Raw genomic sequence first — 19827 nt, 5'->3', positions numbered from 1 at the left:
AGTGGACATAAAAAGGAGGGCTTAATTCCTATCAAACCCTGAGCTGGCATACAATCTGCATGTGGCCGACAGTAAAGCATGAAGGTAACCAAAATGTCATCCATGTACTTCAATCTATTAAGGAGACATAAAGCATACCCGTTATAAAGGCTAAAACACTTAACTTTGTATTCAGGGATGTTATTTGTCCGCGGATTTGCGGAATTCCTCGGATCTTATGGCCCCAGAGACCCCCCCCCCCCCCACAAAAATATAAAAAAAATATTTATTTATTATTATTTTTTTCAGGAAAAAAAAGATTTTTGTTGCTTTCAGTTGTTTAAGTTAATATTCCAGTTATCTTCAAATTTAAAGTCAGGAGAGCCCTCAAAAGCCATTTTTTCTTCTACAGCAGTGAGCTTTTGACCCAAAGAGCGCCCCATAAATCCATGGCCGAAAAAGTTTCAGCCCTCCGGCTGCCAGGTCAATCACATCCCATACGTGACTGTGACGAGGTTGAAACATAATGTGTTCAATATGTTAAAATTGGAGCTGATGCAAAATGCTTTGCTTAAATCCTTGACCCCAATATTGTGACCTTGACCGAATAAGTTTTTTTTAAATAAAACCAAATCTATCAAAAGGACGATACAATTATGTTGTTTCTTTAAGTTAATAGTCAATGACCTCTACCATTTTTAGGAAGTTTTAACATCCATATTGTGTATTAAAAACTACAGGTACAAAAAGCATTGTTAGGAATTTATTTTTACAATAAATCATTAACGTATTACAATGATCCCACAATGTAGTAATAGTCTAGTAACAGATATAGAAGTTTGTTCAATCACTTTACATAATTAGTTATTCCAAGAAAAAGAAAGAAAAGCACTATTTAACAATATTAAGGTATCAATACCATATTTCAATTTGGCAAAAAATAAGTTCTTTGTTTCCACTACCATCTCAAAAATAAAATTGGGTACATGAAGGTTTGTCAGTGGTCGAAATTAACGCAAGCCCGCAAGCCCTGCACTGGTAAAATGTCTTCCGAGCTTGCTCAAATTCTGAATTTTATATAGCACGGCTTGTTAAAAAATTTGAAGCCAAACTATATAGTATATGAATTCGGGCTTGTTTATCCAAAAGTCTAATTTCAATGACTGGTACGTAGGCCTAACATTTTCTTGAGAACCAGGATTCTGTACTTAACCAACCTTTATCAGGGTACATGAGTATTGAAGAAAGTTTTAAATAAATAATGGTCAATCTTTAATACGCTGGCTTAATAAATATTCACTCATTTCGGAAACTACCTACTTGAAAAATCCAAAAATTGATCGAAATGCAAAAAAATCATAAACCAGGAAAAAAGGGTCGATCGAGTTAGTAGAAACAAAGGATTCTTTTTAAACCTTACTGATGTACAACTTCATTCTTTCGAATTTTAAACATAACACAGTAAATTGGAATTGTATAAGGCATCAATTACTTTTCACAGATAAACAAAACACATTTTTTCGTGTACCAAGTGGTCTAGCACCATACACAAAAATCTAGAAAAGGTTTGTATTTATTGCGTTACTTGCTCCAGCATACTTGCGATTGTTTAAGACTTTCATACACAAGGATGGTACAGAAATATGGTGCACATCATCATGTGAATAACACAGATATATATTTAAATATGTGAAAAAACACAACTGGACGAAGAAAAACTGATATACCTCTGATGTCCACATAACTTGAGCAACAATGGGAATTCATGGTTAAGTAGTAAATGCATGATTAACCTAACTCATATTTGCCTCAATTTAACAAACAAATATAAACATATAATTTCTAAAACCAAAACCAGGAAGCCCTAGGTGAGAAAAAACACACCAAATAATTTAGGTTTTTCATGTAGGACCAAGTTTAATCACATAAATAAAGTTTAAATAAATGCTTATGATTGGCAAAAAAAAAGTCACAATTAAGTATAATTTATATCCATTAAAACAAATCATTCTTTTATCTAAATAAGCGATACGGTACATGGTTCATCTATGGTTACAAAAATGTTCACAATGATCACATTATATGCCGCCATCTTGTGTAGATATGCTGTAGATGTCACAATTGAATACTCCTCACAAAGCTGAGGGAGGAATGTAGTGCCATAGATCCACTGGAATATATAATGCACAAAATACTATTACAATGGTGATGCAGACAATTTTCAGATGTAACAAGAGAAGACACAGACTGCCATATCCACCGCAGAGTTAAGAACAGGATGACAGTATCAACTTTGTTTTTCAACAAAGGATACCAGTGAACACTACCAAAGCCAGAGTTAATGTTCCTGTGAACTGCACATCGCCTCAATTGGATCTATCTGTTTTAGGTCAATACCTCAAAGACTTTTCAAATTATGCTATGGACAAGATTGACCAGACACAATCACACGCCTACCATTACTTTATCCTCCTTACCTTTTCAGCGAAGGATAAAAAATATCTTTTTTCAAAAGATGTGACATTTTTTTAACAAATACGCAATTTTTCACCATCAAAGCTTATCTGGTAACACTTATTTTACAATTAAATGAAAATTTGCAGAATTCAGTCTCTTGCGTCCTTAAGACTACAGACTTAGTGAATATGACATTAATGTCCTGAGCCTATGTTCACAAACAGTCTAACACACAATTTTTTTTTTCTTTATTCTTGCGATTTGCTTCTAGCACAAAGATGGTGAAAACTGTCCACAAGCCTCTCACAAATGACACAACCATGTACAAACATTGAATAGTTATAGTTTCAAAGTCTTGAGTCAGTAAAAATGAACTAAGGACGGCTAACTTACCGTCGTCTGGCAAGGATTCAGCTGGCCCAACAGCTGCAGCCTGGAACAGATAATGGAAGTGCTGCTGTTATATGTATGCGGGTATAATTATGTAAAAGGGCTTGTTTATTTTAAATAATAATTTCATCCTATATCATATTTGTCTTAAAAATATGTGTAAATATTTGCAGGTAAAGTCATGTACAGGGTTATTATATTCCGAATATTAATTCCATTTACATGGGGTTTTTTGGCCAAAAAAACATTATTTGTTTAGTCCAAATTTATAATATTTTTTTGTGTGCGATTTACTCTTTACTATCATTGAATGAAAACATCAATCTCTTAACAAACCCTACTATAAACTCAAGAATTTGTGCAAGCCAAGAAAGCATTTTATCAGTGCAATGCTTGAAGGCTTGTGTTCTTTTTGACAACTGAATTCTTTTAGAGGTCAAAGGTCAAAACTTGTATATTTTTAAAGGCAATATTTCGAATTTAATTTAATTTTTGGGGGAATAAGTACATACTTTAGCATTTCGAATAAGACTGACCCTTGGCCCGAAAGAGTTCAGAATAAAACACTGCTTTTTATCAGCCCCAAATCAAGCTTTTCGGCTAAAATGAAATCTGCTATATAATAACCTAAATAATTGTCAATGTAAAAGACAAGATATACCGCACACACTAAGATATAGCATTACAGTTAACACCAGCTGAACAGCAAGAAGGCGTAATTATTTTAGTATAAGGGAAATAACCACACTAAAGTTGGTTGTTTAACAAACCTATTTGTGCCCCTTCCTTTGCAGTTAAAAGGAGGGCGACATCTAGGCTTCATAAATTAAACTCGATCCACTTTTTAGTTCTTGAAAACACTATTGATTATTCATTACCTGTTCAATGATGGTTTTGGTTTCACTTGGTTCAATCTTATATGGACTACCAACCACATTCACATTTTTACTGAAATTATAAGATAAATATAAAAATAAATTGAAAATATCATTGTTGATAAAGCAAAACTATGAAACCATGATCAGAGTTATAGGTCATGAAATGAGCGAGCAAATTACCTCTAGCAACATATGTTGTATACCATCAAATTTATTAATAAACTATCATGTATTTGACACGATACCGGGACAATTGCGGTATCAATATCAGATAATTGAAGACAATATTGCCAAAACTCGGCCAATATCGACCAAACTCTGCCATTATGAGTTTCCTCTATTTTAATTGGCTACAAAACTCGTCAAATAGGATTTGAGAAATGGAACATTTTCATTGGCTGTCAAAACTCGCCTAATATGAGAAATATGCTAAACATTATTTTAAAAGGAAGCCATTTTGTTTTCCATTTTACGGACAGTTTTGAAGAATTTATGCTTAATTAAAAAGTTTTTAAATTGCTAGCCTATTAAAATATTCAACCACTTTGTGTACGGTTTGATATTACAGTTGTATTTAACCTGTTGGTGGAATTTACAAATATTATGTTTATGTACACCAACAAATGTTTATCATCGTTGATGACAAATATCATGACGACAAAGGTTAATGGACGACAAAGGTGAAACATTTGACGTTTTGGCAAATGATATAGGAAATTGAGAAAAAAAGACATGCTTTCTTAAACTGTACAGTGCTTTATTCACTAAAGGATGCATGTCAAAATCAGCCAAGTCAGGTTTAGAAAAACAGACATCATGAATGAATAAGGGATAACTACAGCTTCAATGTGAACTTAAGGTAGGTTATTTGAATGTTTTTTTAACCAAAATGTTCTACCATATGTAATAGTTAGAGATTTCATATTGGCCAAGTTAATTGTGCTTGGTCAGTTGTATTTGCTTTCGCCCTTTCGCTAATACAGCTAACCTCCGACAAATAACTCGGCCAATATGAAATCACCTAATTAATAATATTGAACAGTTTTTGAGCTGCGGTAAAGGTCAAGCAAAGGTCAAAGTGTCTGTACTATGATTCCAACCTATTTTGTGAATTCAAATACAACAAAGAGCAGTGCAAGCAATAATATGAGTTTTACAGAATTGAGACATAATAAACTTCTGAAATTCTCTTCCTTCAATTCATTTTATTTAACATCTTATTTTGATCGCACTGTAATACTTTTATAGCCTCTAATACATATCTGTTTTATAGGTATAAATTGCTACTTGAATATTTGAAGCTTATTTTTCAATAAAACTGAAGAATCGAGTTCATTTTTTAGCTTTTTTGGTATTGTGTTAGCCTGAAATAAATACCCATTAAACCAAAGAAATTCAAACAACTTAAGTAGTAAGCATACCAGCATAGATCTCCACGGTTGGAGACCCCGTCTCCGACAAGCTTCTGCCACTGCCCGTGTGTCTCATCCAAAACCCTCAGGGCAAAATCCTGAAACAACAGGGATATAGATAAAATGGGGAAATAGATAAAATACACTTTTAGACTTTGTAGAACATTGGTCAAATTATACCAACAGTAATACACATATTTGTGTATCAAACAATTTCAAAATAAAGCCAAGGCTTTTCTTCGTAAAAAAAGGATTCAAATGTTCAGGAATGACAGCTTTGATCTGATCTGAATTTCTGTAATGACTTAACAGCATATGCCAAGTAAGGTTTAAGCCAGGATTTAAAAAGGACATTGTGCTGCAGAAAAGGGAAAGGGTACCAAGAGTAAACCGGAACATAATGAATTCGGCAGAAATTGGTTTTTAATTGTAGTAATTTTAGTTTTCAATGATACAAAATACATATATGGCAGTCGTGAGCATATAATTGTATTTTATTTCAATGTTTACGCATTTAAATTTCCCAATTTGCAGAATTTCACACGTTTAAATTTCCCAAAATGAATAGGCTAGGCCTCTTCACAATTTTTGGTGAAAAAGCCCTGCCCATGCTGGTCTCTTTAAAGCCAGAAGGGTGCCCATGCTCGTCTCAATTAAAGAAAGAAGGGTGCTAATGAAAAAGGACAGGGTGAAGCACCCTTCCAATAACCCTTCAGCTAAAACTTGCCATGCAATAAAAACTGTCTTTAAATGATATCTTCAAAGTGTTGTTTCCTAACTCAGGAGCAAGTCAGCTGTTGCCAGTAAGACTGTATTGATCAAACATAGGTACAATGATCTAGTCCTTGCAAACAGTAAGGCCTAAAAAAAAAATACATTTGGTTCGGGTTACCCGACCCTACCTACGGAATAGGCGCCGACCCTAACGATTTTATAGTCAGTTTGAAAAAAAAAATGAAAAACTAAAAAAAAATAAAAAAAAAAAATATTTTTTTTTTTGCTTTTTTTTTTTTGCTTTTCAATATGTAGTTTAAAACCTTAATTGCTTATATAGAATTTAACTTTAACACCATTCTCCAATGATGAAAATGACATTCTTATATAAAGCCTAATAAAAAAAAAAAATAAAAAAAATAAAAAAAAAGCCTACCTACCCTACCTATTTTTGAAAAGGATGTAACCCTAACCAAACATTTTTTTTTAGGCCTAATCATTTACAATGCTCATACAAATAAGGCCAGTAGGTACAATACAGCGTTAGGCATAACAAAGAATATGTTGGTTTCCAGTCTCAGAACATTCCCAATTTATATGTCCACCTTTTTTTAGTATAAATGATTTTTTTTTTATTATTTTAATAACAAAATCCCTCTTATTGGCAAAAACCAAACAAAACAAAATGATTGTGATAATTGTGCTGCAATTTTCCTGATATTAACCATAGTTCATCTTGGTGAATAAAAAATAAAATATCACTAAACAAGAGAGCATTAGAGCAAGCACCAATGCTTATGTTTTTTCTCTCAGTCGAACAAGGGGTAATTCTGTAAGTAGGAGTTTAGGGCCTTGCTCTCAATGTGCATATTGTCTCTTGCAACTTTTGTAGGAAGTTTCGTTCAAATTTGTACAAGGTTCAAGTGTCTGCATGACGACCATGAACACCATCAATGACATCAAATTCATTTAAAAAACACACAAAAAAAACACCCATCCACACACCTTTCCTCTATTTACTTTCAGTGCATTTAAATGGAAAACAAAAACATATTGTTCTGCCTCACCTCGATTATCAGTTACTATACTAACCCGGTTTTTGGCCTCCCCGTTGAAGGCGAACTTATTGGATGGCTTTCCATCTGGGATTTTATAGATGGTGAACCATTCTCTAGTGGCCTGTAAATACGAAGGTAAACATTCTATTCTTGTTGTTAACATATAGGAAGTACCGGTAAAAATATAAAATTGTTCATAGCAGCCAAAGCACACTATTTTCAGTGGGTGAGGACTCAAAGAACTAGTTCTTGTAAGACTAAGTTAGAACTTGTTAATGGGAGTGCATTATGCTGATTGCTACAAAGACAGGAGTTAAACAGATTAAGGGCAGTTCCCCCAAATCAGGCCAATCCAAACAAACACTTGTTAAAGATGGCCTTTAAATTCTAGATTTCATATAGCAGAGTTTGTATAATAAGTGTGTTATGCCAAATAGGAAGGTAAGCATTCAGGCTTGTTTGTCCAATCGTCTGACTTTGTTGACAGGCTGTGTTATTTTAACGGAAAGCCTATGCAAACAAACTCCAAATTAGGCTATTGGGAAACATGTTTACAATATACATAACAAGAAGGCAAAAGAGTGGACATTCTACTTCTTACATATAAGGTTTAAAGTTCAAACATCAAACAAATCTCTCAAGGACTGAAAATTGCCAATAAACAAATTGACCCCCATAAAAGTCAATATCAATACCTTTAAAGCTGAACTCTCTTTACCATTGTTACAACTTTTTTATTTTTGTCTTGGAAAAAGCAATTTTTTGCGTAAATATCTGCAAACCAATGATATCAGATTTCTGACAAAAGATCACATCGTACACTTTCATATTTCCGTTCGAAAATTAATGTTTCATGGATTAAACCGATTCAAACGGTTTAAGAAAAATGCATAAAACATCAATTTTTGGACTAAAAAGCAAAAATCTGTGATCTCATTTTTTGTCAGCAGTCTTATATAACTGATTTAGATGGAATTTCACAAAAATTAGCTTGTTCCCAGACAAAAACTAAAAAAGTTGTCAAAACGTTCAATCTGTGAGAGTGCAGCTTTCAGCGAAGATAGGACAAGTTGAAAGATTTTAATTGAAGTCAAATACTTAAAATTAAAGTATGAATATTTTTTAAAAGATAAAAATGTTTTAAAGTTATGTAATTTAAGCGAAATTCAATACAAAGATAGTCTTTGACTTTACAAAATGAATTTTGCAAAAACCTACAGTAAGATTAAAAAAATACCTTGATAAATCCTGGCATATGTTTTTCTACATCATCAATATCTGAAAAACAAGAGCTACTAATAATTTTATTTTCTAAATCAATATGAATAACAGACCTTACAGAAAAATGTATAACAACAAAGGGATGGTTTTTTTCATTAATAACTGGGGTTGATTTTCTGAACAAATCATGGTCTGGATTGTCTATACAAAGAGAGACAAGGGGCTTGATTTATATAAAAGGGCTTAAATTCCTATACAATAGGGGCTTGACTTTCTCTATAAAAAGGGCTTGATTTTCAGTATAAATGAGCTTGACTTTTTATATAAAAGGGGCTCAAATTCCTATACAAGATGGGCTTTACTTGCTATATAAAATCTGGGCTTGACTTTATCTCTATAAAAGGGGCCTGATTTCCTATACAAATGGGCTTGACTTGCTGGGGCGTGATTACTTATAATATATATTCTGTGATTGACTTTTTAAAAGAGGCTTGAATTCCTTTACAAATTGGGCTTGACTCACTTTATAAAAGGTGCATGCTTTCTTTTACAATCTGGGCCTGACTTTCTCTATAAAAGGCTCAACATTTCCCATATATACCGAGCCTAATTTTCTTTATAATTGGGGCTTGACTTCTTATGAACACTAAGCCTGATTTTCTATATATAAGGGGCTGCTTTCCAATACTTACTTGGTCAGATTTTCTATAAATAAAAGTGACTCGATTTCTGATACACATGGACTTGGCTTTCTATAAAAACGGAGGTTACTTTTGTATACAAATCCTGATTTTCTTTCAAATATGACAAAGTTTATGATTCAAATAGGGATTGATTTTCTGAAGAAACAAAAATTACCATTGAGCTGCGGCGCCAAGGGATCAGTCACATCAATGCAGATGACTTTCCAGTCGGTCTCCCCTGTAATATACATACAACTTCATCTATAAATGCGCTCATTATAGTTGATGCCAAAACTATTTTTTTAATATTATTGCATCATGGTTTTTAACTCATTGGACTTAAATGATCAAAACAAAGTGGAAAATGAAAAACAAATTTTATCTGTGCCTAAATCATACGCTTTTTTGTTTTAATCAATTAAGTCAAACGAATCAAACATGATAATGAATTCAAATGAAAATAATTGTTTTTGCATCGACCTATATTGTACATCTTTAATGTCAATTAAAAAACGAACTTGAACACATAATTGCAGACATGTTTTTGTTCTTATCATTAAAACAAGCAAATTCGTTGAATTGATATCCCCCACCCCACCCTGATTAGGCAAAGTTCATGGATTGGAAATGAAAAGAAGGTGGAATATTCCTATATTACCATGTTATATGGCTGTAGAGAAATGGACCATTATGACGTTGGATATTATAAGCTTGAGTTTGTTTGAATTATTTGAAATAAAAATTGTGTATATAGAGTAACAATTGTAATTGTTTCTATGAATTTGAATGATTTCAAAGTGAAAGTTCAGATATGTCTGAAGTGTTAACAGTAAATAGTGGAAAATGACATTTTAAGGTACCCGTTGACAAAATTTGACAAGATTTGACCTAGTGAGCTTATTTAAGATTAAATGTGACCCAGTTTTATATACCTCCAAGAGTTCATCAAGGAAAAAATTTTGATTAAGTTTCATGAATATTTGAATAAGTGATGAAACGATTATCGAGTACAATCAATTAATCGTTGCTGATAATGCTATGTCGGCAACAATCCATAGTACATGTCCAAAATCCATGTCGCTTATGTTACTTCCGGTAACTACATATTAATTTTTTTGGGGGTGGCAATTGTTGAGTAAAGGTAATTTTTTTTCTTTCCTGTAAATTCTCGTTGAGTTCATTTTAACAAGGGATATCACTCTCTTACACAAATGCCGTGATTGTAAACACTTTCGCTAAATACAAGCATTTTGCTCACATTTCACACAGAAATAAATCTGTTTCTTCTCCGTGTCTGACCCTATAAAACGTGAATGAGACCATTATAACATTCAACAAACCTTCATCTACAAGGCACATAATTCCCAGGATCTTCACCTGTATTATACTGCCTCTTTTATGCACCTGAAGAAAAAATTACATTCATATTACTCCTCGACACAAATATAAAGGCCCAACTATACACCCTTAGCAGCAAGAACTGTTTTATATACGGTACATTATAAGTACCAAAACAGAACTTTTGCTCCCTTCTGCAATGTTTTAACTTGAGTTTTAATTAGAATACTAAATTGTATGTACTATAAGGCCCCATCCTTTGCAGCGAGTCCTTTTTTTTACATAACATTATAAGCAACAAAACATAACTTTTGCTCCATTCCACAATTTTTAAATTTGACTAATTAATAAATTATATATTTCATTAGCATTTATTTAACAAATACGGCTAACAGAGAGACTCAGTTATGTTAGCAAGTTATTGAGACTTGTAAGCACGTTAAACGCAAAATTCAAATTTACATTTTTTTAACCCTTTAGCTCAGAACCAAGTGGCCAGTCTTCCCAGACAATGCCCCAGAATATAGCTTATCAATAACTAACAGGCGACTCTTTGATTGGACCCTGAATTCCTTACTTGTGTAGGGCCTTAAAGGGGTATTTGGAAGGTACTAATTTATGCAACCTTATGACCGACTTTTAGATAAATATTACTCACATTAATTACGGTAAAATCTTCTTTTAATGAAAATACCGTAAATGACTGGGTATTAGACGCACTTTTTTCCCTCAGATTTTGATGCAAAAAAATGCCTGCGTATAATACCCAGTAACAATTTTTTGAACTTTTTTTCTGAGGTCAATTTCAAGCCGAGAGTTTGTTTAGATTTATGTAGAAAGGGATGTTACTCGCGTCATATTGATCGAGTATATACGGGTTAAAACGGGAGTTGAAGATCGGGATACGGTATATCGTAAGACGTTTATAATTTCAACAAAAATATTAAAGTTACCGTAATTCACCTAATTTAATTAATAATTTATTTTGCGTACATAATTTTCGGACACCCAAAGGACATCAATCATAACTTTCATAGTTACCAAGTTTCACAGACGAAGATTATTGATTTTTATCTTTACAATGCCTGGCTAGATTACCTAACTGTATACACCACTGTGACAATTTAATTAGTTACTACCCATCCTAAACGATTTATTGCCTGTTGAAAAGGAAGTGTGATATATTTATTTGAGGATTAAACAAACAACAAGGGAAACAAGGGATTAAGAAAACATCGACATGGCATGTTTGTAAAACGATCTGCCAATAAGCTTTCAAACTTGTACCACACTTATAGACTATATGAAGCAATAATGGTACAGTTATACATTAATCCTGCATAGCAATGTCCATGCTCTCCACGAGATCCTCGTGGGTATAACTGTAATTTATGTGACGTCACACAGTGTGACTCTTTGATCTGAAGCCGATAGAATGTGTTTATTCAGTTCAGTGCATGTATAAAATGGTGTTTTAATTAACTTCAAGAAGGATTTACACTTATAGGCGTATTAAATAAGTTTATGACCATTGATTACTACGGATAAATTAATAAGTGGTAAAAAGCAAACATGAAGAAAAAAGGCAGGTTAAACAAACATGTAAATAAAATGTAAAAATGATAATTTTCTATGTATTCGGAGAGCGAAAAAAATAACTAATTTATAGTGTCCGAACTCTTGTGAATTACGGTATTCAATATTATTTTGAAAAATAAATTGAATTAAACAATAATCAAACTTACATATAAAAAAGCAAAGTTGGGCACTGTCAAAATATTTTTTGCATAACATAACTTCATTCTCGACAGTATGGTTGTATGGTTTTAAAGATAACCATCGCCATTTTCACGATTTTTTTTTTTTTTGTCACTGTCAACAAACATGGTGGCTGAAAATGCCGGACGATTTTGACATTTTTTCTATGCGTCTTTTAACCAAAAACATAGATTAAAAGTTTTTTTCTCGGATTTTTTTCCCTGCGTCTAATACCCCCTATCGTCTTATACCCAGTCATTTACGGTACCCATTTAAAAAAATAGTGTTGAAAGTATACATTTGCCACATTCCCAAAGCTAAAACATATCCATTTTTTCACAAATCTAAATACAAATTACAAAACTGATGATATTATCCCTTATTCACAATTGTTAAAAGAATATTCTCTTTAGTTAAAAGTATATTTCAGCCCAAATCTGATCCCTGTGCAAATATTTTTGGGGAATTCATGTTTTCTTTATTGAACAAAATAGCTTGTTGTATATATAACATTCTGTCCATTTAGAACTATGAAAAAGGGGAATTGCCAAATTTAGTAGAACACTTGTACTTTTCTTAACTGGAAAAGCCATGACCCTCTTCACAAAATGGTTGGGAAACAGCCCTGCTTTATAAAGTCTGCTTGTTTTCATTTTTATCATTCAAAATAGATTGATAAATATTGTTAAGAATGATTGAAACTTTTATGAAAGATCACTGAACTTACTTTCTGTCCGATCTCACATACATCGAGTGGGTCGTTATCTCCCTTAGTACCAGTCGATGGTTCCTCGTGCTCAACATCCTCCCACGTCTACCAAGAATTAAGTAAAATGTAATGTCAAAATAGTGTTTCATTATCTTCTGTTCAATCTTACAAAATCACTTGCAAAGAAATACTTTTAACAACAACACAGTGATATCAAATCAGACTCAAATATGTTTTACACGCAGGGCTTTTTCTAGAGTACCCATGGTTCTGACTCATCGACCATTTCCCAAAGCAAAATATATGAAATGTTTCCCAATGTTCAGAAAAAAAGCCTAACGAAAAGTAAAAAAACAAAAAAAACCCCAACAACTGTGAAGAACTTTTTACCTGTACAGGTTCATTCAACATACTAATAAAATATGAGATGTAAAGTTTTGGGGATATTTGAATTCAGAAATCATTGATTTTCATAACCTTCAGAGATCAGTATGAAATATTATGTCATGATTTATTGCAATAGATATTTACACCCTCAGGATAAATATTTCAGCTGTTTAAGGTCTTTTGAAAGGGAAAAGAAACTAAATTAATATTTAATAATTTCCCCATTTGCAGGAGACTGAAAAGCTTGCTCTTTTAACTGCAAAATTTCCCAATTTAGGCATATTTGCAATGCAAATTTTCCCAAAATACATGTGATAACGTCCCGGACGTCCGGGATTGTCCCGGAAATCGTATATCTGTCACGGAGAGTGCATGTTTGTCCCGGAAAGTCATAAAAAAAAAAAACGAAAAAAAAATAATCTCGGAATCGGAATCGATTATCTTAATTTTACCAATGTAAGTCAGCTATTTTGCCTGTCTGGGACACTGGTCGTAAAACACAGGACATGTTGACACTAATCCGTTAATTGGTACGTGTGTCGTCGAGGTCATCATCAATCACTCGATAATTGATCTATCGGCCTATTGTTGTGCTTAACGAGTGGTGGAGGGTTCTTGTTTACAAATTCATTGTTTTCATATGGAATTGTTTGGTCTTATGAATGATAGCTTTTAATTGATGAATTGATATTTTGCACACATTTTACCGAAAAACGAGCATGAAGGTAAGTTCAAAGAAAGTGACAAAATGAGTAAAAAAAAAATTAAAACACGGAAAACATCCCATTCCTTTCAAATTTCAAAGTCAATACGTCGTTATACTTTAAACAACTTTAAACAACTTACGCGTCGATAAGGATTTTAGTGTTTTTAACTTTTTTTCGAACTATCGTGTGTATTTTTAGGCCGAAATAAAACTGACGATATGGGGTTTACAGGTGGTTATATAGAGTGCTTTAATCACGTGACCATGGTAAGTCACGGGATCGCTTTATACAGCCGACTGTTGACATGTCTCTATCAAAATTATATGCATCTCCAAACGGAAAAAAGCTCATCGACTGGAAAATCTTCTTTATCGTCTGGAAAATATTGTGTCATAAATTGCAAACGTTTTAAATGTGATAAAAAAATAAATATTTTGTAACGCATGTTCTCAAAAGCGCGGGAAAACAGGTGCCCGTATAGTTGTTTATTTCCTGTTTTGATGAAACCGAAAGTAGACTGCATAATTTATCCTCCTGGTTAGCACTTTATTTAAAACCTGGGAAAATATCTGGTGGTTTTATTTTTTCAAGAAAATGCAGAAAAAAAACAACCATGTCAAGTAAAAAATACGTCTTGGCAGTCAAAATAGGTACATTTTCCCGACGTTAAAAACGACTAAAATAGCCCCAGATATGCTCTAGAATGCACCACAGACGTTCCCCATTTAAAAAAATTTCCAGGGGGGCATGCCCCCGAACCCCCCTATTGTGCGTTGACATTACGACGAGTGTCCCGGAATCGACCCAAGAAATTATCACATGTATGGTCTAGGGTCTTCTTCCCTGTACCTACATGTCGAGTTCAGTCATCGAAATTAGACTTTTGGATGAACAAGCCTGAATTCTTATACTATTGCATGGAATCATATTTTATGAACAAGCCCTGCTATATAAAATTCAGAATTTGAGCAAGCCCGGAAGACATTTTACCAGTGCAGGGCTTGCAGGCTTGTGCTAATTTCGACCACTGAGAGTTACCAATAAAATCATTAGCTGGCCAAAATCACATCCTGAGTGACGTTTGGCCTGTTCAAGTTTGTTATTTTGTTAAAGAGATTGAAAAAGAAGTCTATAAAGTGATATTTCTTTACAAAACAATCCTGTCTCTTTTTTGTCAATTCTTATTTAGAACACCTGATTTTCAATCTCATGTCCCTTACAACAGTCTCAAGCTATTCACACTATCTTTGTTTTGGTTTAATTTTTTCTCAATATTATAATCACTTTCAAGTTCTTAGACTTTTAAAGGAAATAACTATACAATGTAAAATCAAGTTTAAATAAGTAATTCAGATAAAGGAAATAAGACACTTAAGCTTGATATGCTTAAGAATTGTCTAGAAAATTTGTGTAAGAGAACAATTAAAAAGATTGAACAAGCATTGAAAAAAACATTTTCAATTTCAGTTTCATTATAATTTTCAGTAAAGATCTTGTGTGGAGTCTTTTTTGCGATGTTCAAGCAAAAAACAGCATGCATGATGACCCAACTCACAATGACCCAAGTGAATCATTTATCAAACCACCCCCCTAACAAATAGGCTATTAAGACTTCCCACTAGCCTCTAGTATTTTGCTTACCTGAGGGAGGGCCCCGTAGTTCCAGATGTATCCATGGTGGGGAAAGCAATTCTTCACAAAACGGATTTTGCCTTTCTTCACATCCTGCTTGATAGGGTTAAGGGGTTCCTCTTTGCAGATCTTAAAAAACACATACATGTTCGTTTAATTACTTTGTACTTATTTATTTTGGTGACAGCTGCAAACCCATATGACTGCAAACCCATATGAATCAACTTGTGTCAGTGTTCAGGGTTAAAGCAGTACTTATATCATTCATGAGAGGCCAAGAAAAAGTGACCCTGGTGGATATGAACCCACATCATTGGTGAGAGACGGACACCTTACCACTAGACACATACGTTTTATGTAGAATGGATTTGTCTTGAAAAAAGGATAACACCATGATTTTTAATGAAACAAATATGATAATCAAGAATATTCTCTGTTCAAATCTTGTCATTTATTTTACAAATTATTACAGGTTTTTTCAGCCTTTTTTAATGGGCCAAACATCTGAATCTAGTCTATAATTTTTCCATCAACAAAACAAATCCCCTCAACATCTCCCATAACAGACTAAGAGGGGTAAGGTATGAACAGTGGCATAGAGGTGTCATACGTGTTATCTTTTTGATCTTGTTTAAACGACTTTTTAATTGGTTGAAACAATTTGCATAACTTGTTAAAATGAATCACTTATCTTGCTAAAACATAGCTTGTTAAATGACATAATGGACAATCAGACGCCATGATGATATCACTCGAAATGCGACATAGTAAACATGGCTGAGGCAGAAGTTGATGTTTAGATGGGCAGTTGTTAGGCAATTCTGATAGGCCAATTATGTTGTTAAAACAAGATATTAAGTTGTTTAAACAAGATAATTAGTTGTTAAAATGATGTAAAAAAATAACACCTATGTCATCCTATGACTAGTCATTTTCCTAAAAAAAACTTAACATTATTTATACCTCCATCTTGTGGTTTGTCCAGCGCGGAATTTCAACCACCATGTTGCACTCCTTTGTCTCTGGGTTGGAGTAGAGAGGAATGTCGTGGAAGGGCGAGACGGGCTTGCCTTCTCCATCAGCTAAAAGGTAAACACTTATCATTGCCCTGGTCACATTAATATTTCTATAATTTAATTGTTATCCCACTTTCATTGCATACCTAAATCAATGCTCCACAAATTGGTAAATAAATTATGTCACGGCTGTCTCTTTAAGATTTTTTTTCCAAAAAAGTGAATTTGTGATAAACACCACATGTTTCATTCACAAAATGAAATAAGAATTGTTGTGTCATGTGTTAATATAAAAAATGTATATATTTTTCATTTCTAATGTTAACCTGAGGGGAAAAGTGCGCCTAGTGGGTGGCTTGAAACCATGACTGCTGGAACACTAGCACAGCACCCTTAGTCCTTACCAACTGAGCTAACAGGGCGTCTGGTTCTGTATCTGTTCCGTTATGTAGAAGGGCCACTTCTGGCATATATCTACCCTAGTCATTCTAAAATGCCGTCCAGGCTCTTTTTTTAATGATGGTTAGCCTGGACCAGTCCAGGCTAACCATCATTAAAAAAAGCCTGGACGGCATTTTAGAATGACTAATATCTACCCAAACACACTTCACTCCTATCCTGAGTAACCTTTAGGGGTGATCCAGGCACTCCTGCCTTTTACTTCTGACACCAGTACAGTTAACCTGAGAAGAAAAGTTTGCCAGGTGCGGGACTCAGACCATGACGGCTAGAACACTAGCACGGAACTCTAGCCAACTGATTAAACGGGTAGTCCAAATAATTTTACGTTGACGGATTTTTTTAGATTTTTGATATGGCAAATCCTTCACGTACAAATTGTTTAGTATCAAAAGTGGGTAGTTGTTCCGATCAGGATTCAGGGTTAAAGCATATAGCGTCTATAAAATATCATAAAAACAAGAAATATTACCAGATAATGTTATTTTATATTAGTTCCGTACACAAAAAATAAATATCCAACTTATAATTATGAGTTTGACGGCTTTTCTTCATTTCATTCTGTCAAAACAACGATATATACATGAAGGGCACCTGCAAGGCTTCAGGGCACAGTTTTAAATCGCTCGGAACATTTCGGCCATGGCCGAGTTGTAACGACTGTGCAACGAGGTCTATCTCGAAGCTTTGTCGGAGGAGGCCGAGTTATTACGATTGTATCGAGTTGTTCCCCTTCGCATAATTGTTTTCTGTGTCAGTCAACTTTCGTTTTATTGGAAAGGTAAACAACTTGTTTTAATGCATTAAATGCTTGTTAAGTGCAAAATAACATTTCACCTACATGGTAAAATATGAATATAACTCTTTATGATCAATTTCAACCATAAAATACTTCACTTAAAACAATTTCAATATTTTTAAAACACCCCCGTTTTTTGCACATTCCCGTTTAGACGTTAGGGATTGGAAGAATCCCGTATAACACGTCTATTATTTTAGACTAATTAAACGGGCAGCTGGTTTAACCCACAAATACACTGCATTTCTTCGCCTAGACAAAAATCAATAGGAACATACAACTGACAAACCAAACGCATAGCAACTAAAGTCACTTAAACGCTAATAAGTAATATTCATAAGCAAACAAACAACTTACTGATAAACACACGATAATCTGTCGTGTTCAAACGACCTCGTTCAACAGCTTGGTAGGACATGACTCTCGACGCAAATGAAAATGACCTCTGACTGGAACAATTATTAATTGTTGGCAAATGGCCTGGGGATGTCAGATATTGGTATTGATTGCACGACAGCCACGAAAACACCCGTTTAACTGCTGTCACACGTTGCATCGACTTTCCAACCAACCGGTAAATACACTGCGCACGCATAACCTTGAGTTTCCGGTAAGATTACACTACACTAATTCCTTAAACAAAAACGTCCAGTGTAGAAACGGGAATTTGCAAAAAGAAATGTTTTTTTGCAAAGAAATGTTTTTCTCTCACCCTAGATAAGAAGATCAAAATGTTTGGGCGTGCTGGACATCCTTATCTTGCCATGGGCAAAGATAAAAGTATACCCGTATGTAAAAATTAAATTGAAATACATTTTTGCAATAATTTGTTTAACCTGTGAGGATTGGTCCAGGTTTAACTGAGATGGGAGAAAAGCATAAGTTATTGGTTTACCATGGGAGCTAGTGTAAGATAGTTTCATCCCAAGCCTCGCGAAAGGCGTTTTGCGGAAACTAGGTAAACCACACGCGAGGGTTGGCATCAACCAATTGTAACGGTCCACTGTAGGCGGATGTGCGTTCAAAGTATATAACAGTCCGTTATATAGGCGGAAGTACTTTCATAGTACGTATGTTTACTTGGTTGGTAAAATGAAAATAGCAAAGCCCGGGCTTGTTTGACGTCGCACGTTACAGATGGTGACAGCCGGGTGGGATGTTGACAAATGCGGGATCGGAGTCAGTGCCTTACCGGCCACGAGTTTCCCAGACCAAGACTCGGGACGAGTCTTCTCGATCTGAGGGGAAAGTAATGTAAAGGTTCGCTGTATATGCGTCCATAGTAAAGCATTTCGATATATACGGAATAACGTTTATAGTACGTATGTTTCCTTGGTTGGTAAAATGCAAACCAGCAAAGCCTGGGCTCTGTGTGGATTGAGAATTTACTGTATATAAAGACCAGCGGACCCCTACAGGGTCGAGCATGCTTTTCTTTGAACGGACCTGTTGGGTCTGTTTGACGTCGCACGTTACACAATCTTCCATGGACGATTCTCTACAATTAATGACAATTTAGCCGATTGTTCAGAACTTTGTTTTGTAACAATATTGGAAACAAATGTTTCCGCTGAACTTGTTTATATTTAAATATGTGAGCACACCATCAACTACTTCAAGTTTAAAAGCAAACACCGATGTCATTAATCACCTTCTTAACATTAACAAAGCTCTGACCAATTGGACTATAAACTACAAATATCCCGACGTGAGTGTTGGCAATGTCATAAAAATGCAGGCAGTGCCCTGGACAATTATCCCAAGACCCCCGACCACGACTTTATCCACAGCAATTTAAGTTAAAGGGTCTAGACACCGGATGATACCGCAGTGCTGTATTGTACTATTTAATTCATTTATCGAAGGATTAAGTGAATGGAAACTGAAATAAAATATCTCGACTTTCAGCATAGCCAGATACATACTTAAAGGGACTAGACACTAGATGATACACTTGCATGATCTTTTTTTTATCATTGAAAACTTACATAAAATTAATATCGTTGTGTACAACGCATTGAATATTCCTTGGTGATGTATCACAATCGCTTTAATTACGACTCGTATGTTTTGCTGTTTTTGCATATTTTTCCTTTGCGAAATTTACTGCGTTTGTCTACCACGAACATCCAAGTAAATTTAAAATTAGCGTCGGTATTTCTATCTGTACTAATCATGGGACCTTCACATGCTAAATATACACACTATAAACTGGGAAACCAGCATGCGC

At 34.2% G+C, this 19827-nt stretch overlaps 1 protein-coding gene across 1 annotated transcript; it reads right to left on the bottom strand.

Annotated features, from left to right (window-relative positions):
- Positions 1 to 729: 729 nt before the first annotated feature.
- On the bottom strand, positions 730 to 18195 carry LOC128224412 (uncharacterized). Its single transcript, XM_052934247.1, has 12 exons — positions 17955 to 18195; positions 16287 to 16405; positions 15333 to 15452; positions 12616 to 12702; positions 10133 to 10196; positions 8968 to 9030; positions 8126 to 8166; positions 6923 to 7009; positions 5126 to 5214; positions 3705 to 3774; positions 2830 to 2869; positions 730 to 2149 (listed from the first exon to the last, which is right to left on the bottom strand). The coding sequence occupies exons 1-12, from the start codon at positions 18190 to 18192 to the stop codon at positions 2112 to 2114; spliced, it is 1056 nt and encodes a 351-aa protein (XP_052790207.1). The 5' UTR covers positions 18193 to 18195; the 3' UTR covers positions 730 to 2111.
- Positions 18196 to 19827: the final 1632 nt, after the last annotated feature.

Source organism: Mya arenaria, chromosome 2 (genome assembly GCF_026914265.1).
Source record: "Mya arenaria isolate MELC-2E11 chromosome 2, ASM2691426v1".
NCBI classification, from domain to species: domain Eukaryota; kingdom Metazoa; phylum Mollusca; class Bivalvia; order Myida; family Myidae; genus Mya; species Mya arenaria.
Note: the sequence above shows the minus strand (reverse complement) of the source record. Positions and strands in the feature narration are given on the sequence as shown.

Coding starts and splice junctions, on each gene's coding strand:
- LOC128224412 (XM_052934247.1), bottom strand. CDS start 18,192: ATGCGTGCGCAGTGTATTTACCGGTTGGTTGGAAAGTCGATGCAACGT. Junction 8,167..8,967: donor CTTGGCGCCGCAGCTCAATG/GTAATTTTTGTT, acceptor CTTGTTTTTCAG/ATATTGATGATGTAGAAAAA. Junction 2,870..3,704: donor CCAAAACCATCATTGAACAG/GTAATGAATAAT, acceptor TATCTGTTCCAG/GCTGCAGCTGTTGGGCCAGC.